Source organism: Tachysurus fulvidraco, chromosome 1, assembly GCF_022655615.1.
Source record: "Tachysurus fulvidraco isolate hzauxx_2018 chromosome 1, HZAU_PFXX_2.0, whole genome shotgun sequence".
NCBI classification, from domain to species: Eukaryota; Metazoa; Chordata; class Actinopteri; order Siluriformes; family Bagridae; genus Tachysurus; species Tachysurus fulvidraco.
The window spans coordinates 27,791,067-27,815,406 of record NC_062518.1 but is presented as its reverse complement, the minus strand read 5'-3'; the positions used below and the strand labels follow the sequence as shown (position 1 = coordinate 27,815,406).

The 24,340-nt window shown below is 38.4% G+C and overlaps 1 protein-coding gene across 5 annotated transcripts in view; it reads left to right on the top strand.

Annotated features, from left to right (window-relative positions):
• The window catches only part of smarcd3b (SWI/SNF related, matrix associated, actin dependent regulator of chromatin, subfamily d, member 3b), a 48,420-nt gene extending 28,025 nt beyond the window's left edge, over positions 1-20,395 (top strand). For 2 of the 5 annotated variants that reach the window (XM_027169346.2, XM_027169344.2), the window contains exons 3-15: positions 4,820-4,909; positions 6,027-6,069; positions 7,272-7,394; positions 7,677-7,799; positions 10,921-11,016; positions 12,401-12,421; positions 12,767-12,868; positions 12,990-13,151; positions 13,728-13,825; positions 13,909-14,044; positions 14,177-14,299; positions 15,941-16,042; positions 16,484-20,395. In XM_027169346.2, the coding sequence (XP_027025147.1) occupies positions 4,820-4,909; positions 6,027-6,069; positions 7,272-7,394; positions 7,677-7,799; positions 10,921-11,016; positions 12,401-12,421; positions 12,767-12,868; positions 12,990-13,151; positions 13,728-13,825; positions 13,909-14,044; positions 14,177-14,299; positions 15,941-16,042; positions 16,484-16,537 (1,273 nt within the window). In that variant the 3' untranslated portion in view covers positions 16,538-20,395. The remainder of the gene's footprint in view (positions 1-4,819; positions 4,910-6,026; positions 6,070-7,271; positions 7,395-7,676; positions 7,800-10,920; positions 11,017-12,400; positions 12,422-12,766; positions 12,869-12,989; positions 13,152-13,727; positions 13,826-13,908; positions 14,045-14,176; positions 14,300-15,940; positions 16,043-16,483) is intronic. The other 3 variants (XM_027169345.2, XM_027169347.2, XM_027169348.2) reach the window with 3 other exon arrangements.
• The last annotated feature ends 3,945 nt before the right edge of the window (positions 20,396-24,340 follow it).

Here is a 24,340-nt window from a genome sequence, read left to right as displayed (position 1 = left end):
CTGAAAAAGCTAAACTGTATTAGTTTGAAAGCATGTGAGAATGTGATTAAAATGGAAATAGTATTTTGTTAACATGTAAATATTTAATCACACCTCATCTCCTACGAGTTCATCGGTGTACATACAGTCAGTGTTTATTCATGTGAGTAACTGGAGCTGTTTTGATAATGGTGAAAATGCACAATTTACTCACTTTTTTTGAACGCTTATTAGTAGCTGTATGAGACATTTTCATTTCCCCTGCATCATGAAGTTGCAAATTTGAAGGTGGACCATTTGGGAAAAGGCCTTAGTTTTTTACTTTAACCTCATGCGTAACCCATAAGAATAGTGACCACCTCAGAGAAATACTTAAATGTCCCTTTCCCATTAGCAGTTTAGTCTGACACAGAGCCAGGTTCACATGAATAATTGGTAAAGTGAACGCTTGTCACAGTGAAGTAAGCATAGCGTGTACTGAACCCGAGACTACCTGCAGGAGGTGGTGTGACTTCAGTTGCACTGGAACTGTACTGAGATTCCAATGAATGTGATCAAATCTCGTAATCGGGTCTTGTTCAGGAAGTAAAGTAACCTGTGTATGCGTTTTATATGATGATGACATCATTAGTTTCCACAACACACTTGAAGCATAAGTGACAGAGGAATAGGTGAGAAGACTTTAAAATAATAATAATTAAAAAAAAACATAAAACATGGTGAAATGCATTGTGTTCTCCATACGTGTTTGTGATGCTGAAAGATGAACACAAATGCACTGGATTTTATTAGAATCGAATGAGCCTGAAACCAGACCAACACTGGACATTTACACTTGCATTCAGACCACAGCAAATGTGCCCAGAGTGAAAACCACCGTAGTCATACCTGACTTTCATATGGTGCTGTTCCATTTTATACTCATTACCGTACTTCTTTCTTGTACATTCTCTCACTCCCAGTGAAAATAATAATTGTTTGTTCATAATGATCTGATAATCTATCAAACTGCTAGCTTCCAAAAGTGATATGAACGCACCATGTAATTATTCACTACTATTGTTGGTAACCATTTTTCAATAAAGGATATTTAACAGAGCTATAAAGTTAACGATAACAGTTAACAACACCGCCGTAATAAAATGTCATAAGGTTTTATTTTAAAATAAAAAATAAGGAAGGGGCAAATACTTTTTCACACCATTCAACAATACAGTATATGATCATTTTCGTATTCATCAACCCATACTGTGAAGATGGTGTACCATGTGGATAGGGTCACTATCATCCTTAAACAGACACCATCAGATGAAGCTGATCAACTGGAATAACTTTGTAAGTTATGTAAGATTAACACTTTAGCTACTTTCATCTTCAGCTACAGTCATCTAAGTCCCACATTAACTACTATAGAAATATTATTTTCTTTTGAAACATTAGACATCTAACCTAGTTCAAAACTTCATACACAGAAAATACGTACACACTAAAAAAACACAGATCAATGATGCACAAGTTTTTCCTTGCATTTAATACAAACGTAGGCGTTTCAAAGCTTTACATAGTCTACAGTCTATAGTTCATCTCGATCTCTACAACCTTTCATATGCACTCAGGTCCTCTAGTTCTACATCTGTTTCAAACACTGTTCCTATGTGGAATCTCATTACGTTTTATAACCTCCAAACTCTTGATCTGTCTGTTACATTTTATCTCTTCTTTCAAAGCTAAATTGAAAACCGCCCCCCACTCAATACTAATATCTTTCACCATCCTTTTTATATCTATAATATCTATTATCCCTATATAGTTATAATGCTGTACTTTTTTCATCTCACCAGTTTGCCAGTATCAGCTTACAACGTATTGTGGAACAGTCCCAGGCGACGTATTATACACTATTTATACACTTTTTACTAAAAGGACGTTCCCAAGCAACGGAATAATGATGTCAAAAGCACGCAATGTGACAACACAACTTATGGTGAATTTTAAAAGCATTACAAATAAATGGCACAATGTGAGCTAATTTAAGATCAAGTCCTGTTGTAACGAGTTATGGTGCTTCTCCTTTTAGAGCGGTGTTTATATATTTTCAGTTCTCCATTAAGTAATGTCCACATGCGCCAAATATGGGCATTCACAAAATTCCAGGGGTTTTGTTACCATAACGTAAAGTGGGCGTGTTTCCGGAGGTCTTGGAAAAACGTCCTCTTTCAAAAAAAAAGAGCATACTATGAAGGACAAAACAGTCATACAGGTAGATTTATTTTAGAAAACAAACAACCAAAAACTACGGTTATGGACAGGGTTAGAGTTAGGTTTAGATGATCAAATAGGCCACGCCTACCCAATGTCGCAATATCTGTTACGCTGTTCTGAAATCCCTGGGAATAAGTGCCTGCCCCAAATATGCACGCTTTAGCTGAACACCGCAAATCTGATGCTACATCTCTTTATTTTTTCATTTACTTATTTTACATAAGTTTATTGTTAAGTAACACGTATCCCACAGTTACATTGTGCATGAACAACAAAATCCATTTTAAGGGACGTGTTTGTGAGTTTTCTGTTATTTTGAAATGATGTTGTTTGAAAGTTTGAAATAGTTGTTGAGCTATCCCTTTCCTTACAAAAGTGTGTTACACTATCTATTGGAGTGTTTTCAGCTACCCGGAGAATTTTTCTCATCCAGTATCAGACTGGTAGCCCAGCCCCCTTTTTCACTATGTCAACAAAGCTGCGAGTGTTGAGTGAATGTGAAGTGTCTAACATTCCACACTTTTTCTGTGAATAAATGCATCATGGGGGCACGGTGGCTTAGTGGTTAGCACTTTCGCCTCACATCTCCAGGGTTGGGGGTTCGATTCCCACCTCAGCCTTGTGTGTGTGGAGTTTGCATGTTCTCCTCGTGCCTCGGGGGTTTCCTCCAGGTACTCCGGTTTCCTCCCCCGGTCCAAAGACATGCATGGTAGGTTGATTGGCATCTCTGGAAAATTGTCCGTAGTGTGTGATTGCGTGAGTGAATGAGAGTGCGTGTGTGCCCTGCGATGGGTTAGCACTCCGTCCAGGGTGTATCTTGATGCCCGATGACGCCTGAGATAGGCACAGGCTCCCCTTGACCCGAGGTAGTTCGGATAAGCGGTAGAAAATGTATGAATGAATGAATAAATGCATCATTGGCTAGCTGAAGTGCAAGTCTTCTTGTTCTTGTTGAATTTTCACTGTAAACATACTATCCGCACTAAATTACATAATGGCATAGAACAATGAATAAGTATGTGAATTGACAGTCACCTTTACCGTCTTCAATTGTGCTTGATGTTCCAGTCACCATTTACTGCTCTTTCCAGTCACCTACATTTTATCATGTTAGAGTATCTGTTTCTTATTCATTGACTTATTCTGTCTGTCTCATTTTTTCTCCCTCTTCTTCTCTACTTATGTTCCCTCAGTTTAACTGATCCACTCACACTCACTTGTAGCATTCAATTAGCATTCATTAGTAGCATCTGTATTCTAGTTGCGTTCAGTGTGAGTGAAAGAGTGTACGTTATTTCTGATCGGCTGACTGGTGTTGATCAAATGTCCAACGCCTCAAATTGAACTAGAGAAAATGCACATTTTTAGCTGGAAAAAACAGATTTGTCATTCGATTAGTTTAAGTTGCTAGGCATCCAGGAAACATCGTACACGTTGACGCATTTAATCATCTGCCAGTTTTTACCTACGATATAAATGTAGGTTTATCATTTTCAAAGTTTTACATAGTCTATAGTTCCTCTACGACTTCTACAACTTTGCATGTGCACTCACAGGTCCTTTTTGATTTTTTTTAACTGTTTTAAAATTGATTGTAACAGCAGCATAACCGTGGAAATGAGAGGACGTAGTATGTGGTAACTCATTACGACAGAATTTAAAAAGGAGGAAATTAATGTCCTTTGTGATGTTACTATAGCAACAATTATTAAATTGGAACCATACTGCACTAATACAGTATGTGGGGAAGATATGTGTGTTTTTTGGTGCTTGGTTTTTGTTTTGTTTTGTTTTTTTGTCTGTTTGTTGTTGTCTTTTTTTTTAATGATTCAAAGGATCATCCTTTAAATCGCTGGTTACAAGCGTGGCAATGTCCAACAAAAGCGCTTCTCTATTTTGCCTTTTTTCGGTCCATTCATAGGCTGTTGTGTCTAACATACTGTACAGTATACGATTCTGTGTATGTTATACAAAGCTCATGGTCTTGGACCCTCTGCATATCTCAACATTTTTTGGTTTGCTTGAGTAGAGGGTGTATGATCATATGGGCTAGCCTTCACTCGCCTCTCTCATCAGTGGTTATTGGGTGTCTATGACCATGTTCTTGGGTCACCAGTTATCCTTCTTTGGACACTCAGATCAGATCCTCAGATCCTTACACTTTTTTTCTGCTTCCAACACATCAACTTTGAAACCTGACTGTTCAATTACTGCTTAATGTATCCTACTTCTTAACAGGTACCATTGTAGCAAGATATTCAATGTTACTCACTTCATCCTATCAGTGGGTTTAATGTTACGGCTGATCAGTGTATTTATTAGGTATTATTATAATCGAATCAGATCTACATCCGTGCAAATGGGTTGGGCAACATTATACATGATTCAGCTAGAAAACTATATGCTATTTTTTATTAATATATTTTAAGGTTTGTTCATCGTATTGTGCGGACTTGCTTGTGTTCATTACTCAGCAATGCACTAAACACTACACACGCTATCAGTGGCTTTCTCGCCTAGACAAAAAAAAAGTCAGTAGTCTCTAATCAAGTCCCATTCAAATTCCGTCGACTCGTAGGAAGCCGGTGGGATATCCTGGAGCCAGTGAGATGCCAGGGAGACAGATGGACATGAGAGAGGCCCAATCAGATCCCACACTCGGATCAAAGTAGGAGTTGATTCTGCTGCATGATAGATTCTCGTGCGTTTTTTGAACCTACCCATGACCCAAGCCTTCCCAACTGATCCCCACAAACACCCCAACCCCAGCACCCACCCACTGACACCAAACTCGTTTGCGTATTCCTTAACAAGCATTTTGCACCTCACCCCTGAAAACAGGTTTTAAAGTGAAATCAGACTTGAATTAATCAATTAATTAACAAACAAACAAATAAATAAATAAGGTTTTTATACTTTTAGTTCAAACTGATTTTTTTTTAGAAAGAAGATTCTGTTTGTTTTTTTAGCATCAGTTATCCTGTTTCAGAGTGTTTATGCATGGATGTGCATGATGTGCTGCATGGCATGATGGGAAATGTAGTTTCAGACCAAACTATAATACAGAGACTTGACCCATCTCCCATAGTGAGTATTCACCACCAGTGTTAACATGAGTCACTTGAAATTACTTTAAATAAGGGTTCTGAGTTCTTCTCTGACTTTGTGCTAGAAGATCTGCTCTACAACTTTTTATTTTTTTTCTAAATAAGGGCTCCGCTGAATGAAGGGTCCACTTCTGACAGTGCACAGCATGGTCCTGTTTGCGTGTGTGTGTGTGTGTGTGTGTGTTTTCTCTCTCTGCTGTTGTTTAGAATGCCTTTTGAACCCACCCTCCTAGAGCGAGGAGAGAAGCGTTTCATTTGGAGTGCTAAAATGACTTTTCACAGCAAAGAAGGGATGTAGCAAGGGAGGCAAATGTGTTTGATGGCCCTCATGTTTATAGCAAAATCAAATACGTCCACGCCAGTAAAGTGATGAACATACACCTAATTTCACTCAAGGTCCTGCATAGGAAATGTTTGCCAGGTTCCACATTGTGAATCTGTCTGTGTCGCTCTGCCAGCCGTCTCTGTGCCCGTGTTGGCGGACACCATCTGGGCTGGAATCACTAACTCACACACACACACACACACACACAGCACCAGCATTCTTGCATCCTGGGCCAGCCCTAGAATTTTAGCAGATGTCCCGGGTGCTACACTATCGGTCTCCATAGTAACATCTCATCCCCCCTCCTCGTTGTGTCCTTCTCTCTGTCTCTTCTTTCTCCCTCTTTTCTGCAGCACCAAGAGGAGGAAAATGGCTGATAAGATTCTTCCACAAAGGGTGAGTTCTCTGATGTTGACATTATCTCTGTAGGGTGTGTGTGTGTGTGTGTTTAAGAAAGAAAGAGAGAGAAAAAGAGCTTGTGTTTGAGGGAATGCTTGGCTGTGCAGTGTGGCTGAGACACCGTATATAATTTTGTGATGCTGATCATGTCATGTTATGTGATAGGTGTTACTCATTGCCAAGAAAGAGATAGTAAAAAGGGTTACTGCTGCATACACGTAGCTGGACAGGATTCAAACTTAAACGTAGGGATGACACCTTCTCCAAAATGACATTTATATTCAGGGCAGAGAGTCAGGAGTCCACAGGTGTATCAGGGAGAGCTGTAACCCAAATACTGTGATGGAGACTCAAAACTCCCAGAGCAGGCTGCAGGTGTGTGTTCACCAGCGGTAGCATTCAGTTTCCACACTACACAAACTGACACTCTCTGTTTTTAATCTGTATCCTGTTATTAGGTTAACCAAGCATGGGACATAAGTGCTAAAAAAACCAGTGAGTGTCTGTGTGTGTTTTAAACATAGACCACAGGGGTTATAGCTACGTGTCTTACTCATTCCTGTGAGTGAGTGTGAGTGGGAGTTTTTATCAGACCTGTATACATAGATAGGGTAGAACCAGAGACGCCAGTCGCATTACTCATAGTCCGAGTACTCACTTCTCTTCTTTCTTCCTGTCTCTGGAGAAAGAGAAAGAGAGAGAGAGATTGGTGCAGTGTCTGAATCCATGGATCTGTGCCCAGTATGGAGTGAAGCTTTTGGCACACACGTCCTCGAACCATCTGTGTGTGTGCATGATAATGTGGCACTGGAGGGTTTGCTGTGGATTCTTGGCAGATAGCAAACACTTAACAGCATACCATTAAACACTACTGCAGCAATCATTTCAGTGTTTATTTGAATCCCAGACTGACACAGAGAGAGAGAGAGCGGGCGGATAAGCATGCGTTTGAAAAGGCAGAGCGATTAACCATCAGACTAAGGAAGAAGTCTTTGTCCAGATGGAAACTTTTGGGTTTAAACTCATATTAAACATCTCCACCCAGTCATGATTGTGTTGTTGAGGGCATTTTCTACTTTTTGCTTCTGCTCTTCTTGCATTGTATCAAGACACAGTAGTCAACAGAGTATCTAATATAAAGGTTTCATTATAAACGCAGTGGGGTTTTATGTCCTAATGACTTTTATCTTCCCTCTCAGATTCGTGAGTTAGTCCCTGAGTCGCAGGCTTATATGGACCTGCTGGCCTTTGAGCGCAAACTGGACCAAACCATAATGCGCAAGCGGGTGGACATTCAAGAAGCACTGAAACGACCCATGAAGGTTAGTCATGACAAATACATTCTGCCCTTATCATACAGTGTAATGGCTTATACCAGTACACAGTGTAATGGCTTATACCAGTAATTCCCTGGTATATTCTGTAAAAAAAAAAAAAGTTTTATTATTGCTAGATTATTGCTTTTTTTCCCCAAGATTGTTAGATTTCAGATCGACCACTTCCCTTAAGCCTTCTCAGCAAACAATAATAGGTGGCAATGCAATGCAGTGTGAAATACTGGCACCGTGCCCCTTTCTAATTTTATTTTATTTTTTCGTTCACAGCAAAAGCGCAAACTGCGACTCTACATCTCCAACACCTTCAACCCAGCCAAGCCTGACGCAGAGGACTCAGACGGTAGCATTGCATCCTGGGAGCTACGGGTAGAGGGAAAGTTACTTGACGATGTGAGTCAGTGCGTTTACGAAGCATGTATACGTCCATGCGCTTTAGCTTTGGCTCTCCGATAGCAGGTGTGGTACAGATTATTAACTAACATCAGCATATCATGTAAGAGCATAATTAGTGAAGTGCCCATAGAGATTTTCATTCCGGTCCTCATGGGTTTTCAGCCGGTCCACAGTTTTGGCTTCAAACTCATTTCTCTTGAGCTGTGAAATGAAGGCTGTAGAATCATGTGAGGTTGGGAGTGAACATGAAAAATGTAGATTTGCTGTTGGTTCATGAGAACTGCATTGAAAGTCTCGGCTTTATAAAGCTCTCTAAGCAACTTTACATCATTGTTGTACACCATTTACCTATTAAGTGTTCGAAGTTGACCGCAAGACATAAATATTGCAAGTTTTACAAAACGCTCATTAATGCATTAACAGCACGGTGTCTGTGATTCAGAGTAATACCATCAGCAGCATTAAGTCCAGCTGTTGAGAGCTCCATATAGCTGCCATTTATATGCTAGTGCTGGGAAAAGGGTCAGGTGATTTCCAGCAGATGGCAATTATTTTATTAGCTTCTCTGCTGCAAGTACAGCCTACATCATAAAGGTTAAGCAGTTAGTTATCAATCAGAAGGAACATGGAAGATGATGCATACACTGAGATAGTTTGAATGCTGCTTTTTCAAAAATTCCTGAATCAATTAAGAGTCAAGAAAAATGGCAGGGACCTACGGGACAGATAGATTCAGGTTTAGGGGACGTACACAATGTTGAACTGTGCTGCTTTGGCGTCAAAGCCAGGAATCTATATATGGACAGTCTCACCTCCACTCTTTGTTGATAAGCTGCTTCTTTATACAATACCATTAAAGACTGTTGCCATGGGACACCATGTGCTTTGATGGCTGACCTAAACTGGTAGATACAAACTGGTAGATAAGCCCCTAATATTCTAAGAACGTATCCATTGTAGAGTTTATATAAATTATGGTTCCCTCTGTAATCATAAGGATATTGGAGGTATTTATATTATGAAATATTATAACATGCTTCAAGTTTTGTGCAAGCCATATAAATGAAAAATAATACATCTTGAGTGCAGGTAGCATTGCAGGTTGGAAAAACTGAGAAAAATATTTTGACGTCTATTTCCCTTATATGTCAAGAGACAGGAGAATATGGGCCAAACCAAGTGAGAATAAATGACTAAAAGTAAAAATGTGTGTGTGTCTGTTTCTGTGTGTGTCTGTGTCTGTGTGTGTGTGTGCGTGTGCGTGTGTCTTCCGCTTTTCAGAAAAATATTAAATATCAAAATGAGGTTCATTCTCTTCAGATGGAGGAAAATTGATTCTGTGCAAATCTTTTATTCTATAATCCATCCATTTATCGTCAGACTATTAGAATTCGATCTGTCCTGAAACATAGTCAGAGATTCCGAATAGCTCTATTTTATATTCCTTAGTTGAGTTAAATTTCCAGTTCCTATTTAAAATGTTGGTAAAGTGCAGCAGAGACCCTGACATCAATGGCTCTTTAGAGGAGCAGATTTTAACGAGTTCATTTATAATCCCAATTGACATACAAAATGTCTCACAACTGGACAAAGATGAGGTATAGACTGTGTAGTGTATAAGGTAAATGATAAAATGTTCTATGGAACTGTACTAGATGCTGAAGGCCGAGCATATTATACTCAGCATGTACTGTAGCTTTGAAGAGAGGATGTAGAATGTAGAAGGCGAGATTTAACCAAACCATTGATGAGAAGCTGGAGTACAGGATCATATGAACACATAGTCATACGAATAAACTCATCGTTTCTCAAAAACATTGAGCATTTCTGTCAAATCAAGAGAAGGTACTGCTGTCGTAGATTTGATATTCAGTCCGAAGACTACAGTGGTGATAACTGGTACATTTGGTAAAGTCTGTATGTTTTCAAGCTTTCCCTTTTCCAATCGGAAAGTGCATTGTATATATAGTGGTATAAATAGTGCTAGGCTCCTCCAAGAGGTTATGGGAGGAATCTTTGTAATAATATACACCTATATTTCATGAGAGCTGTTTCCATTTTTTGTCCTTAATAAAGTAAAAATAAAAACACAACATACCAGTTGGCAAGGCAGATGGTGTATTGATTTAAATATCACAAGTACAGACTTCACAATTCATAAAGATACTAAGACGATGTATACAACATACGGAGACCCATTCATTCGTAGCCGACAAATCATCATTATTTTATTTACTCATAGACCTTTGGGAAATTTACCGGTGCATATACTAGGAAATTTACACGGAATACTAATTTTTGAGATCATAGCTGTGTATTTTTGTGTAGCTTATGTTAACTAATGTGTAGCTTATGGTAGGATTTTCTATGTAGTTTCTTTCCAGTGCTGTGTGTAGAGCTGTACAGACTTGCATGCCGGTCCATGAGCCAATGTCAACAACAGATCTGGAGGAACCGAAAGAGCCGAAAACTGCAGCTCATGTGCTGTTGTCGGAGTGACCTCATAGCCTTTAAATGGCAGCTATGTGTGTTTTAGCATGGTGAGGTTAAAATTATTTGGATCGGTTCCAAGTTTCCGCCACTGCAATATGCTCCACTTACCAATGAGGTCATTTTTCTGCTCCTGTGCAAACATTAACAGTTAGATCCGTCTGAATTTCTGTCGCCATATCATGCACCAAAGACAGACTAGGGTATGATATTGTTTTACTATAGAAAGGACAACAAAACATGCTCTGAAAATTCATTCTCTCCTTTCAGCCATAAACAAGCATATTGTTTAGTCTCTGAATATGGTTTCCGTGTTGGCCAGTGATTCGCTTCAGCGGTTGCTTGTTTTGCTTGGATACTGAGGTGGGTGATGGGTTTACCAAAAAAGAAGTAGCCAAAAAGCCTGAATGTCTAGCCAAGTGTTTAAGCAAAACGGTCTTCTGTAACCACACAAATGAAAACAGTAGTCGACGATGACAGTTTTATACAGTAGCACTGCACTTTGGTTGGAATGGAATGATATCATTGTTGAAAAAAAAGTTCACCACGCCTAAGGTTTATACTGGAAAAGATCAAATATGCATTTTCAATATGACATATGAACACACATTTTCTTGGTTCTTTCCAGCCAGGAAAAGTGAAAAGGAAGTTTTCATCCTTCTTTAAGAGCCTGGTGATTGAGCTGGACAAAGATCTATATGGACCAGACAACCACCTAGTGGAGGTGAGTTTTCAGTCTACTGTTGTCTCCAAGGGATCTCTATTGTTTATAGAATTGAATGTTAGTGTTAAATACACGTTAAATACAGTAAGCACATGGTTCATGGTTAGTCAGTACAGATTCAACAACTATCTATCTATTTACAGATGTGCAGACAGATTTTAGTCCTGTGGTTTACACCTGTTTATAGTTATGATAAAACCGCAGAATAGTCCTGGGCATAGTAGTTTAGTTTGTATGAAAATATTTCATACAAACATTCAAACATTCATAATGTTTGCTGGCCCCCTGGTGTTCAAATCAGTTGCCTGGAAAACCTGTCATGTTCCTGTCATGTTTTGCTGGCCGACTAATTTTTCTGATGAACTGTAAATACATGTGAATAGATACAGTCATTGAATAGATCATTAACAGGCTAGTACACAAGTAAGCATGTTATTTACCCCACAATAAATATTTGCACACATACACAACACGGTTATAGCCCCATTTTGGAACGTTATCTAGCCAAATTTCAGCTAATGCTTGCATAATATACTATATGGCCAAAAGTTGGTGGCCGCCTGACTATCACACGCATATGTGCTTCTTGTACATCTTATTCCAGATTTATTATCTACTTTGGTTTTATAATTAATTTCAATTATTCTGGGATGATTTTTCTATTACATTTTGGAGTTTACCTGTGGGGATTTGTGTTTATTCAGCTACAAGAGCATTAGGAGGTCTGGGGACTGGTCAATGTTCCAGTCCATCCCAATGGCGTTTAGTGGGGTTGAGGTCGGAGCTCTGTGCAGGACACTCGAGTTCTTCCACTCCGACCATGTCTTTACGGAGCTCGCTTTGTTACTTTTGCTACTCATTGCCATTGAAGGAAAATTGTGACACTACAGTATACAAAGACATTTTAGCCAATTGTACGGCAACAGTTTGAAGAAGAAGTACATATGGGTGTGGTGGTCAGCTGTCCACATACTTTTCGCTGTATAGTGAAGGTAGTGGAGCCCAATTATTTGGTGGCAAATTGTCTAAAATACAAATGAAAAAACGTCATGTTTTCAATAGATAATAGATTGCTGTGAGGCACTGTGGTGTTTGACTGGAGCTTGTGCCTCTTTAGGTTGATCCCCAAGAGAAACACCTAAACTGTCAAGCACAATAAACTGCTCAATCCAGCATCTTCTCCATGCATATTTACAGAGATATATCACCATAAGAGTTTCATATAAATTGTTATTTGCTTAAAGTGATTCTTATAAATGTATAGTATTCTATAGCGGGCTACAGATAAAACACTGGCTTCAGCAGTTAGTAAGGTGCATGTGATGCATGCTTAGAGAGTGTAGCTGCCTAAAAAACAAGGAGCTTCAAGTGTTTTTCTTTTCAGCTGCTGAGCAGCGGGGCTCAGGTAAGCTTCAGCCTTGCACACAGTCCAAACAGTGTGTCTTAAAATGATCATTTCTTTTCATTTTCATTTTATGCAAGTGCTGTTCTGTTAGTTGACATTAAGTTCCTCTATGGATCAGACTAAGTTAGTTCATCATACATGGGTTTTAGTTTACATATGTATTGTAGATCAGGACTCTAATGTAGAAATGTGTTTTCTTTTCTAGTAAAGATTTGGCATGACATCATTTTATAAGACTATTTTCTTGACAATAAGAATTATATATTTAGTTGTGTGTTTTGCCAGTGACTATATTTATGCATAAATTAATTTTTGAGTGTTAAAACCACTTTTTTTGTATCCTAGTGGCATCGCACACCCACCACTCAGGAGACTGATGGCTTCCAGGTGAAAAGGCCGGGCGATGTCAATGTACGCTGTACCCTGCTGTTAATGCTGGATTATCAGGTGAGGCTGTGTGTTAATATTGTCTACATGAGTATAAAGTAACTCAACTATCTTCATGGCCGAATAGAAAATTAGTCCGAGTTGATGTTTACTTATTCCAAATATATTCGTTGGTGTGCAGCCTCCTCAGTTTAAGTTGGATCCGCGGCTCGCTCGGCTGTTGGGTATCCACACTCAGACCCGCTCGTGTATCATCCAGGCCCTGTGGCAATACATCAAAACCAACAAGCTGCAGGACTCCCATGACAAAGAGTATATCAACTGTGATAAATACTTTCAGCAGGTAAAGATTGTGACTAAAGGAACTAAATTTCACTCAGGTTAACTGAACAGATATCTGAGCCCTTTTTGTATACATGGTCCGTGTTTTGTATAGCTTGTTAGTTAGCTTGTTACATTCCGTATCTGGCATTTAACATATTAGTTAAAATGAATAAACCACATACTATAAATAACAGCAAGAGAGATGCTAACACTTGGATTCAACGGTTTTAAGCCGAATAATCATCTGTGTACACTAGTGTTCAAAGCAGCAGCATTTATAACACTGACTTAACATGTTTGTGGTTAACTGGCTAATGTAACTTTTGTTCAGAAGTTTAGATCGATTTTATAATTATTTTAGATTTATTTTGTAGTGATAAAATAAAACTGTATCAAATGCTGATACCTGAGGCTTCCTTTTGTATTCTTTTTTTTTTTTTAACTATTTGTTGTTCAATAATGCGCTAAATAATTAGTTACCAGATTGTTAAGGATAAATTAATGAATTAGATGAAAATTTTATTAAGTAGATGAAGTTAAAAATCTCATCTCTCTTGCTATTCTGTTCTGTTGTAATGAAATCGTGCTTTTGCAGATTTTTGATTGTCCTCGACTGAAGTTCTCCGAGATCCCTCAGCGTCTGACTAACCTGCTGCTTCCCCCTGATCCCATCGTCATAAACCATGTCATCAGGTCAGTCTGTCTGTCCCATCAGTGTTTGCATATAGACGTCTGTTAACTGCGGTCATCCTTAATGGGGCTCTCATGGTTTACAGTGTGGACCCAAACGATCAGAAAAAAACAGCCTGCTATGATATAGATGTCGAAGTGGAGGATCCACTCAAAGCCCAGATGAGCAACTTCCTGCTCTCGACAGCCAATCAGCAGGAGATTGCCTCTCTTGACAACAAAGTAATCATCGCAGTCCCATACTCACATGATTAACCATATTAAATTATTGGAGGAATTCTCAAATCTGTGTACATTTCCCGTATTCCTGCATACAGTCTTCACCTCTAAGGGTCTGATCTTTACCTGTTACAGATCCATGAGACTATCGAGTCCATCAACCAGCTGAAGATTCAACGAGACTTCATGCTTAGTTTCTCCCGAGATCCCAAAGGTTACATCCAGGACTGGCTGAAATCCCAGAGCAGAGATCTTAAAGTGAGTTCTTCCAACCTGTACAATATCAGTCAATCATCAGACACTGAATTGTGACATATTTCATGCCAAAAGTTTGGGTTTTAGGCTGATATTGAGCACATTCCTAAATATGAGGTGGTAGTATTACTCCTGATTGTCCCACTGTGATTTTTTATTTATTTTTATAACAGCAGCCTTGACCGTAGTTATGTTGGCTTTGTAGAAGCCAACATTCTGTTTTCCTATTTAAGCTTAGACAAAAATTTATCAAGAGTAACTCCTCCTAGGGCTTTTGAGCCACATGCACCAAATTTGGATATGTTGTAGATCTGTACTTCTGGTACCGGGTCTCAAAATGGCTTTTTTTCCCATAGACTCCCATTATAAATTTGGAGGTTTATAACTCAGCAAGCTTTCGAACTATCTACATCAAACCTGGCCAGCTCCTTTAGGGTGATACTCTGAACAAAGATTTAAATTGGTGTACCGACTGGCCTATTGGTTGTCCCGCAGCCCCGCCCCCAATATATGCAAAATCCAAAAACTTTTTACAACATGAAAATGTGACATATCAAAACACTCAGAACAATGAGTGGAACTGCCTCGCGGGTATTCTAATGATGTCACGTGATGTCACGTGAAGACAAAAAACATTAGCACAACATGGACATGTGGCATATCAAAACACTCAGCCCAAGGAGGGGAATTGCATCACAGGATTTCGGATGACGTCACATGCTAGTCTCCACTTGTCTCCAAATGTTTTGACACCCTAGCGCTCCATTAGATTTCACAAGTTTTATGTCCACTTGCCCCCAAAAAGCACCGGCCTTTACGAATACTTGCCTCATCAAAGTCAACATCAAAGTTCGTTGCGATGAACTTTACAAATCTAGTTTCCATTGAAATTTTAAGGAAAGGGTTATATTAATGCACTCCTAATATATCACTGTCAAAAATAGCAACTCATAAAATAAATAATACGTTAATAATAAACAGATTATAAAACATGCTGTTATTTAGCAACATGTTAATAAAAAATGTCATTGTTCATATAGTGAATTTATTTAATATTTATTCAAAATGGACAGATTTTCAGGACAGATAAATTGAGTCATTGATTTTGATATTGTATTATATTTTAATATTATAACCTTTAGAATATTGATTAGTGGTTGATCATTTAAGTTGATCGTTTTTTTAAACACTTAATTAATTAATAATACATCTTCGCCCTTTGTCTGCATTATAAGGAAAATCTAGACTGTCCAAAGTGAGTTAAATGTACTGTTTTCTGTAGTTTATTGTATACAGATTGCATCAACATACTGTATATACGATTTATTTATCCGTGAAGTATATATATGTAACTGTGACATTTCTCGTGCACTGCATACATGATGTCTGTTCCATGCTTTTATTTGACCATTTTGAAAAATACTGTCAAAATACGGGGGTCATTTTTTATGTCATGCCACTAAGTTCATCCTGAACGTACAGTAGTAGTAGGTCATGGCCACTGATTTAACGCTGAAAACATTTCCTAACACGTAAGAGGATGTTGTGAAGCTGTTCAGAAACTTTAGTCCTACTGGATGTTTCGTTTATTCCGGATAGCTGTAAACCTTCACACATCCTGTATTACATTCTGATTGGTCACAGATAATGACAGACGTCGCTGGGAATCCAGAGGAGGAGAGGCGGGCAGAGTTTTACTACCAGCCCTGGTCTCAGGAGGCAGTCAGTCGCTACTTCTACTGCAAGGTAAAATAGCTCTATTTATACAGGGCTACCCAGGTTTAGCATACCTACGTTCACCCAATGAAACCCCCTCAACTGCTGGTTCCTTTCCTCTTTATGGAGTGAAGTCAAATCAACATTAGTCTCATGTTCAGCCAGTGGTTTGAATCTGAGACTAAAGCATTTTGCACATAAGAAATAAAGAAAGTGACATATTTTCTTTTTAAACTTAAAGCATTATATACAGTTAGCTCACAGATTGAGCATCATTTCAAGAAGGCTTAACAACCTGATTGTTTAATTATTTTGCTGCATGTATGTAAAAAAAATAGATATATGTATTGTTAAAATACCCTTGATTATTTTTCCTCTGTGTAATCAGATTCAGACAACTGCCTCGCAAACAGGTCAGTTTCTTTATCCTCTGTGAAAGCTGAATTCTTTTTTCTGGTTTCCTTCTCACAGATTCAACAGCGAAGGCAAGAGCTGGAACAAGCCTTGGCTATGAGGAACACCTAGACCAAACCCAGACACCAGCTCTCAATCTGACAACACTTCTACAGTCTGAGCCACACGAATATCCTCATTATTGCCACATTGTTTTCTACACTCAGCGTGTGTGTTTGTACGTGTGTGTGTGTGTGTGTGTGTGTGTGTGTGTGTGTGTGTGTGTGTGTGTGTGTGTGTGTGTGTGTGTGTGTGTGTGTGTGTGTGTGTGTGTATGTGAGTGGGTGTGTGTCTCCTTGTGTTTTAGTCACTGTGACCCAAGGCCCAATCACACACAGCCATTCCGAGGACTCCTCTTTCTGACTCAGCTAGTCATGGTGCTCTGCCTCCTAATATATTTTAAAATCCCAAACCCAGTTGCCATATTCTTGATCCTTAATGCTGCTCTTTAAAATGTGACACAAGTGTCATGTACTTCAGAGATGAAACACCAGTCTCCCAAGTGGAAGCATGTCATGATTAGTCCAACAGAATTTCCTTTGATACACCTTTTTCAACGATTTATCAGTGTTATTGCTTTGATCGTTTTAGTTCATATTTAGTTTGTTCTCTCTCGATGTAAAAAGCTCTTCAGTAAGCTGCTGCTTAATGGAGTGTAAATCTTGGACATGTACAAATGATTTAACTACCTATATTAGAAGTGCGTACCCACTTTTTATATGAATGACAGCAAACTAAGCTGTGACTAGGATAAGAGCTACAGAATATGGATGGATGCGACAACGTGAGGTGATGGCAAGTAGTAAAGAGTTACATGACAGCTTGGTGTCAGATTTCATTTTGCTCGGTTGCTTTTATGAGTGTTTCTAAGTACCTGTGTGGGAAAAAATTGTCTGACATCCATGCATGCTAATTAGTAATTAACTACTTTGTAAAACAACAGTGGTTAGGATGAACTACAGTGTTATTCAGAAGTAGCGCTGAAGTTGCAGTGTTAAAGCGTGTCTCACGGCCATGGAGCGCGTTTTTGTTTCATGAAAGTCAGTCAGAACTACCGGCAGCCAAGTATGAATGAAAAATTACACATTTGTTCACCCCTGGACTGTCTTTAGCTATAGCTACTAGTTCCCTCGTCCTGACTCTGTGTTCATTCCGTATTGACTGTAAAGCAATCGACTGGTCAATACACACCACCTCCAAGAGGTTGGAGTTTCACACCGTATTCCACCACAGATACTCTTTATTCTAATCTCTAATCTCTACAAAAATATAGAGCAGTTCTCAGACTGATGTAGGTAGTTAATAGGGAAAAGTTTGTGCATATGTAAGAATTACTTCGTACTAAACACTAAAGACAATATAAAGCGGAGACACAATGTAATTTTTATTTTTATTTTATTTTTTATGTTTTATCAGTATTATAATGATGTAACTTGCTCCATGATTCAGATTTTTAAAGATATTTGAAGAGTCGCAAAAGTTCAGAGAATGAATTGCTAATTTATTTTTCCATTAACTGCAACATGTATTCAGACTAAAAGCAGCATAAATCCCAACCTTGTTCATTTATGTTTCTCCAAACTTAACAGAAGGAGAAAGAAGGAAAGCGATGTAATGTGTAGCCAATTAGCTTTTATACAGCTTTTTCTCAAAAGTAGAAAATGCCTCTCTTTTTTTTACGTTCGAGAGCTTCCCATCTATAATCGTTGTTTGACATTTACAACTGTATTGGCACAGTCTAAAAGCAGGGACTTTATTTAAATCATAACCAATAAAACCCCATGAAAGCACATGGTTTCTACACGAACAGGAAATTGCGACTTGCAACTCAAAACGATGTGGAACCTGTCACATACGATTTAGATCATGCGATCAACTTCTCCTAAACAAACCCATGCGGTTTTATTGAGTCAAGTTTCTATGAAGTATAATGAGCTATGCTGCTGGCCAGCAGCCCATGTGTGAAAATCTGCTTTCTCCAGCTGAATCTTTTGCATTGAAGACAATTACATGAAGATAATCAAATGAAGATAATTAAACAACTCATACTTGAAGTATTGAAATTGGAAAGTATTTTAAAACACGTTGTTCTGCGAGATCTTTAACCTACGATAAAGGGGCGTGTGAAAAACTAATTATTCTAATATGAAGCACAGTAAATTGTTCAAAAATTAATACCTTTGTTTAAATACTTTAAATCAACAGACCACAGGTCAGGATTGTATGAACACTGAAATGATTTAATTGATATCTTGTGATATTAATATCAGTGGGCCCAAATTCTCTGTTTACTGTACATGGAATTATTAACAGTACTGATATCGTATTCTGTCTGTTTTATGGCCTTCATGGAGGATTTCTACCAGAGGCCTCAGCAGCTTAGGTTTAAAGTATTTATTATGTAATTTCACAATGAAGGGCACTGAGTAAATGCTGTAGAAACATTAAATATCATGTTTAGTTTGTAGTTTAAAAAGAAAGAAAGAGAAAAAACACCTCAGTCGAGTACCAATTTTTGCACTAAGTTGTTAATCATGAGTCGGTCATTAAATATTGTTCGCTTGACTCAAGGGAACAAAACGAAGGAAAAGTTGACCCGTGCTTATTTTGTTAGTCGATATGTTGTGTACTGTATCACTGGTGTAAGATTGTCCTCACTCTCCAGTGGCTGTGTGTGTTGGTTTCCAGACAGTTAGAGGGTTTACAACCAGGTATAAATGGATCCAAACGCATCAACATCATCTCATTCACAGTTTCAATGCAGCCTCGGTCAAAAATGATCTCCGGGGTTCAGCATACATTTTCTTAAAAGCCTATGCATGCTGCATGGACAGATTTTTATACTTTCATACACTGATGTTTAACACTCTTCAGACTGACAGAGGAAAGAAGAACAACGACTCACAGGAGGTCAAAGCTATAAAAAAAAAAAGGACAAATGATGACCCATTGTGGTCAGCTACTGTGTTGTTGTTGTTTTTGTTTTTTTTAAGTCTTCTCTATTGCTGTTGTCTTGTCTTTATAAAAGACTTAGTGATTTTAGTATGGAAAAAAGTAGCACACAACAGATTTCTACTGTACCAAGATCCAGCATCCAGGTTCTGTGTAGTTCATCAAGACGAGAGCGTCCCCTACTGAATCTTCTGAATTACAGCATCACCGTATCACAGACCATGCTACATTTCAGCTTTTTTCTTAGCTTAACCACTGTGTGAAGCCTTAATTGCCCACTATTTCTGTTCTTTTGCTGTTTTTTCATTCCTAAGCCCACTAGCCATCATCACTGACTCAACTAGTGGAGTGATGAAGCCACTACAGTCTAAAAATATGTCACTAATGGTGTGGTGGTGGTGTCATTGTTGTTTTAATCAATTGTTCTAAACAAATGCAACCTATTCATGTGATACATATTTCACCACAGCGATGACACTGACATGTCGAGTGGGAGTTGCACTGTTAGGTTGAAACACCACCCAAAAATATCCCCCAAATTATGCAAAAAATTACTAAAAGTAACTCGTGTAATCCTTTGAGCCTAATGCACAGGTATGCTTAATGGAAGAAGTTGTTCTTCTACATCGGCTTACTCCTGCATGCAATTCTTTACTCACGTCTGTGTTTCAAGTCAATTTCCACCAGCTCTTGATGCCAGCTGTGGCCTGTATTTTAAGTCTGATGTCAACACAGAGCAATTTGTATGCAATGGATGCACATGATGTATTAACCGAGTGGTTTTCTAGTGAATGTTAATGAACCTTCTGAACACATGCAGTAGAGTGAGTAGGGTGTTTCTGATGCTATACTAAGGTTACGTTTCTCACTCTAACTGTTCTACTTTTTTTTGTTGTTGTTCCACTTTCAACAGAGAGAATCACAAGTGTGGATGTAAATAAAAAAAAGCGCCTGCCAAAGTTTGCAAAAGAAACCAGATCCTAATCATGTCTTATCTTTGAGTGTTTGTGTGAACTTTCTGAAACCAGATTCACTAAAAGAGAACAAAAGCACATTGTAAAATATATCACTTGTGCAATATTTGATGTCTTTATTAATAACACTATGTGATATTTTGTTTGGCTATTTTCTAATTATATGTAAAAGTATTGAATAGTATTACTTTAGTATTACGTTTACTTTATGTACATTCATTCATTCATTTTCTACCACTTATCCGAACTACCTCGGGTCACGGGGAGCCTGTGCCTATCTCAGGCGTCATCGGGCATCAAGGCAGGATACACCCTGGATGGAGTGCCAACCCATCACAGGGCACACACACTCTCATTCACTCACACAATCACACACTACGGAGAATTTTCCAGTGATGCCAATAAACCTACCATGCATGTCTTTGGACCGGGGGAGGAAACCGGAGTACCCGGAGGAAACCCCCGAGGCACGGGGAGAACATGCAAACTCCACACACACAAGGCGGAGGCGGGAATCGAACCCCCAACCCTGGAGGTGTGAGGCAAATGTGCTAACCACTAAGCCACCGTGCCCCCCCCCTACTTTATGCACAGAACACTGGTATTTTACAATTCAGAAACAGTCAGAAAACAGGTATATTTCACAATGTGATGCCTAATATAATTACTTAATTAATAGCGACTAGAACGTTTCAGTAGTTTGGAAACTTCTGGAACCTTTTCTAAATATTTTAATTTTAAAAACATTCCAGATCTATTTTCCTGAACATTTTCAGATATCTAGAACCTTACAATATAAATACAAATATATATACAGGGACCTTAAGCCTACCAGATTAGCTAAAAAGAAACATTTCAGTATTTTCAGATAGCATCAATAAGATGTAACTATCAGGGAGGGGCACCAAGTGGGACCAAATATCATGTGGGAGACGGGTGGATCATCGGAAAGTACTGAATATTAAATTGGCCTTATGAAATAATTTGTCAAAGCTTTAGATAAGGAGCCAGCAGACTTCAAGTACCCTCAAGAAGTCTTTCCAAAGCCGTCTAATTCAAAAGTCAAAGCCAGGGTCCTTGTCAGACCACGGATAAAGAAGATCCTGGAGTGTAAGGAATTCCCCAAAAAGCTCCGTAGGAAGGAGAAAGAAGCCTGGAACTGTTCTTTCACTATGTTTCGGGCTTCTTGGGTAATCGCAATGCCTAAACTATGTGGAGCTGGATGAAACAGGGAAGAACATAGGACTATACGCGAAGAATCAAACCATGTGCCTCCACCTTGACATACTGGGTTTTGAATTCCAATAGAAAAGGATAATATAACGAGAGCATGAGGGGCTACTACATTTGGGGGCTAATTTGTGAAAAAGATTTACAATGTCATCGATAAACTTAAAAAAAAAAACCTACTAATTTCTAAACCTTTTGTGTTTTTTTTTTAATACATTTAGTTTAAATACATGTTGCACATTTTGATTCATATTTTAAATGAACAATCTCAAATCTGTCTGTTTTTGGAGTAAAAATAGGTACATTTCAAAATATCATAAATGTCATAAAGTTTGAGGGGATTAATGATCATTTTCTATACTTCTGAATCATAACGAATTAGAAAATAAATCTTTCTACCCATGAACAATAATTGTGTTACACAGTGTAATATTAACGGTGTGTCTCTTCACCTTTGGATTTGGATCCATATTGACCAGGATCATTGATATGCCTCGGGGAAGTTTAATAATATTATCAGCTGTGTAATCAGGAATAATGGCAAAAAAAATTAACTTAAAAAGTCTGTATTCAAAACAATAGCTGATAACATGAGGTTCAACCCCTTTTGCTGGTCAAATAAGGTTTCTTCTTAGATTTCTTAGACTTCCTAGAGTCAGACTGTGAAGATTTTTGTTCATTCAGCCACAAGAGCATTAGTGAGATCAGACACTAATATAAGTTGAGGAATTCCGGGGTGCAGCGAGTGTTCCAGTATATCCCTAAGGTGTTCAGTGGGTTGAGTTAGAGCTCTGTGCAGCACAGTCCAATTATTCAACATCAACCTTGACAAACCAAGTCTTCCTTGAGCTTGCACTGTGTACAGGAACATTGTCATACTGGAACCGATTTGAGTCTCTTAGTTGCAGTGAAGGGAAATTCTAACTATACAACATACAAAGACACTCCATACAATTGTGATTCCAACTTTGTGTGCAACGGTTTAGGGAAGAAGCGTATATGGTTGTGACGGTTAGGTTTGGTATATGTGTATGTATTTTGTTGCTATCATTAAAACTCTTGCTGTCTGTTCCACTATAAGAAGTGACTTTGATTCTAAATCCTATTTGTATGTTTTCAATTTATCATGTCTGATTTTTTTTTATATAAAGATGTAAAAGGTATAATGATTCATTTTAATATTAAATACTACTTAAACCTATATACACACTCAATTCATTTTTATACTTGTTGGAACAGGTTTTCTGCCATAAATTGTTGAACAAATCCCTTGCACTGAACTTACTGATAAAACAAAATAGCTTCATACTGACAGAGAGGAAAGTAGACCCACAATACGTCTTTGTCTTGCCTTGGTTCTTGGTTTGCTCAGACAGATGTGTTGTTGTGTTTCGTTGCCTCACGGCAGCAAAGAGAAACAGGTGGTCTCTTGTACGGTGACTTGACTGTGTGTTAAGAAGCTCCAGTGTCTTCGTTATAAAAAGAGCCTTTTTACTCCCTTCTTCTGACCTGGCGGATTTCAGGTGGCCCTCTTTATTACAGGAAATGAAAGAAGTGAGAGAGCAGGAGGCAGGCAGACATGCAGGCTGTGAGGGAGCAGTAAACATCAGGCTCTTACCTCAACCCCCACCTCTTTCAGTTTCTCAATCTCCCTCTATTCCTTGAAGCATTTTGTCCCTCATACACATGCAGTTCATGTGCTGCTTTCCTGCCTTTGCTGGAGGACGGCTTGAAAGAGAAGATAGTTGAGTTAATAGCGCAACATAACTCATTTATCCTCCTAAGCCTCCTCCAGTACAGAGTGTTCCCTTGGGCTGCTTGCACAGCATAGTGGGTCTAAAGCCAATCCCCTGCCACAATCTGCACTTTAATGTAGGACTCTTGGTCATTTGAATTATCCTGCGAAGACTGAAAATCTCACTGTGACTGACAACACATAGCATCTCATGAGTGAGAATATGAGGTGTTTGGGTTTTTTTTTACTCTCAGTCTGAGGCATAATGAATCATTAACTTCCAGCTTAAACGCAAATCTAGTAATATATCTAATATCTCTTCAACTAATAAAAAAACATATGGGATTTTTCTCTTTTGTTTTATAGTTTTAAACTTGTTTTGGCTACATGATCATTGTGTCGGCTATTGTGTCAATTTCTGCACATGGCTTCAAAGAAGGTATGTTGTTTTGTCTAAATTCTTGTACCATAACATTAAACAGAACTGTGAAAGAATAAAAAGTTCTGAAATGTTTTTTTAATAGATAAAGAGCAAGGACCATCGTGTAAGGTTCTATATTTTGATATATGCTAAGCAATACACTGTTCAAAAGTAAAGGATAAAAGTAAAATAGGTCTGGATATGTGATCCGGATATGATGACTTAAGTGTCTGGAAGGTGCTAAATTCCTCTCGAATACTTTCACAGGGAACACAAACAATGGATTTCACCTAAAAAGCCCTTCCTAATAGAACCTGAATAGAATGGCTGAGAGAGCAAAATGGTTTGCATTTTGACATGCAAGTCACATTGGTTGTAATTGCTATGATAAAATATGCAGCAAGGCTCAACAGGCCACTACATGCACTTTTCATGGAGCACAGTGTTCCAGTTAACATTTATAACTTAGATAAAAACGCAACATACTTAGTAACAAGTCTTTATCGTTGTCTAAACTTAAAAATAAAAAAATGTTAGAGCAGTTGTGCTTTTTGTATGTATCT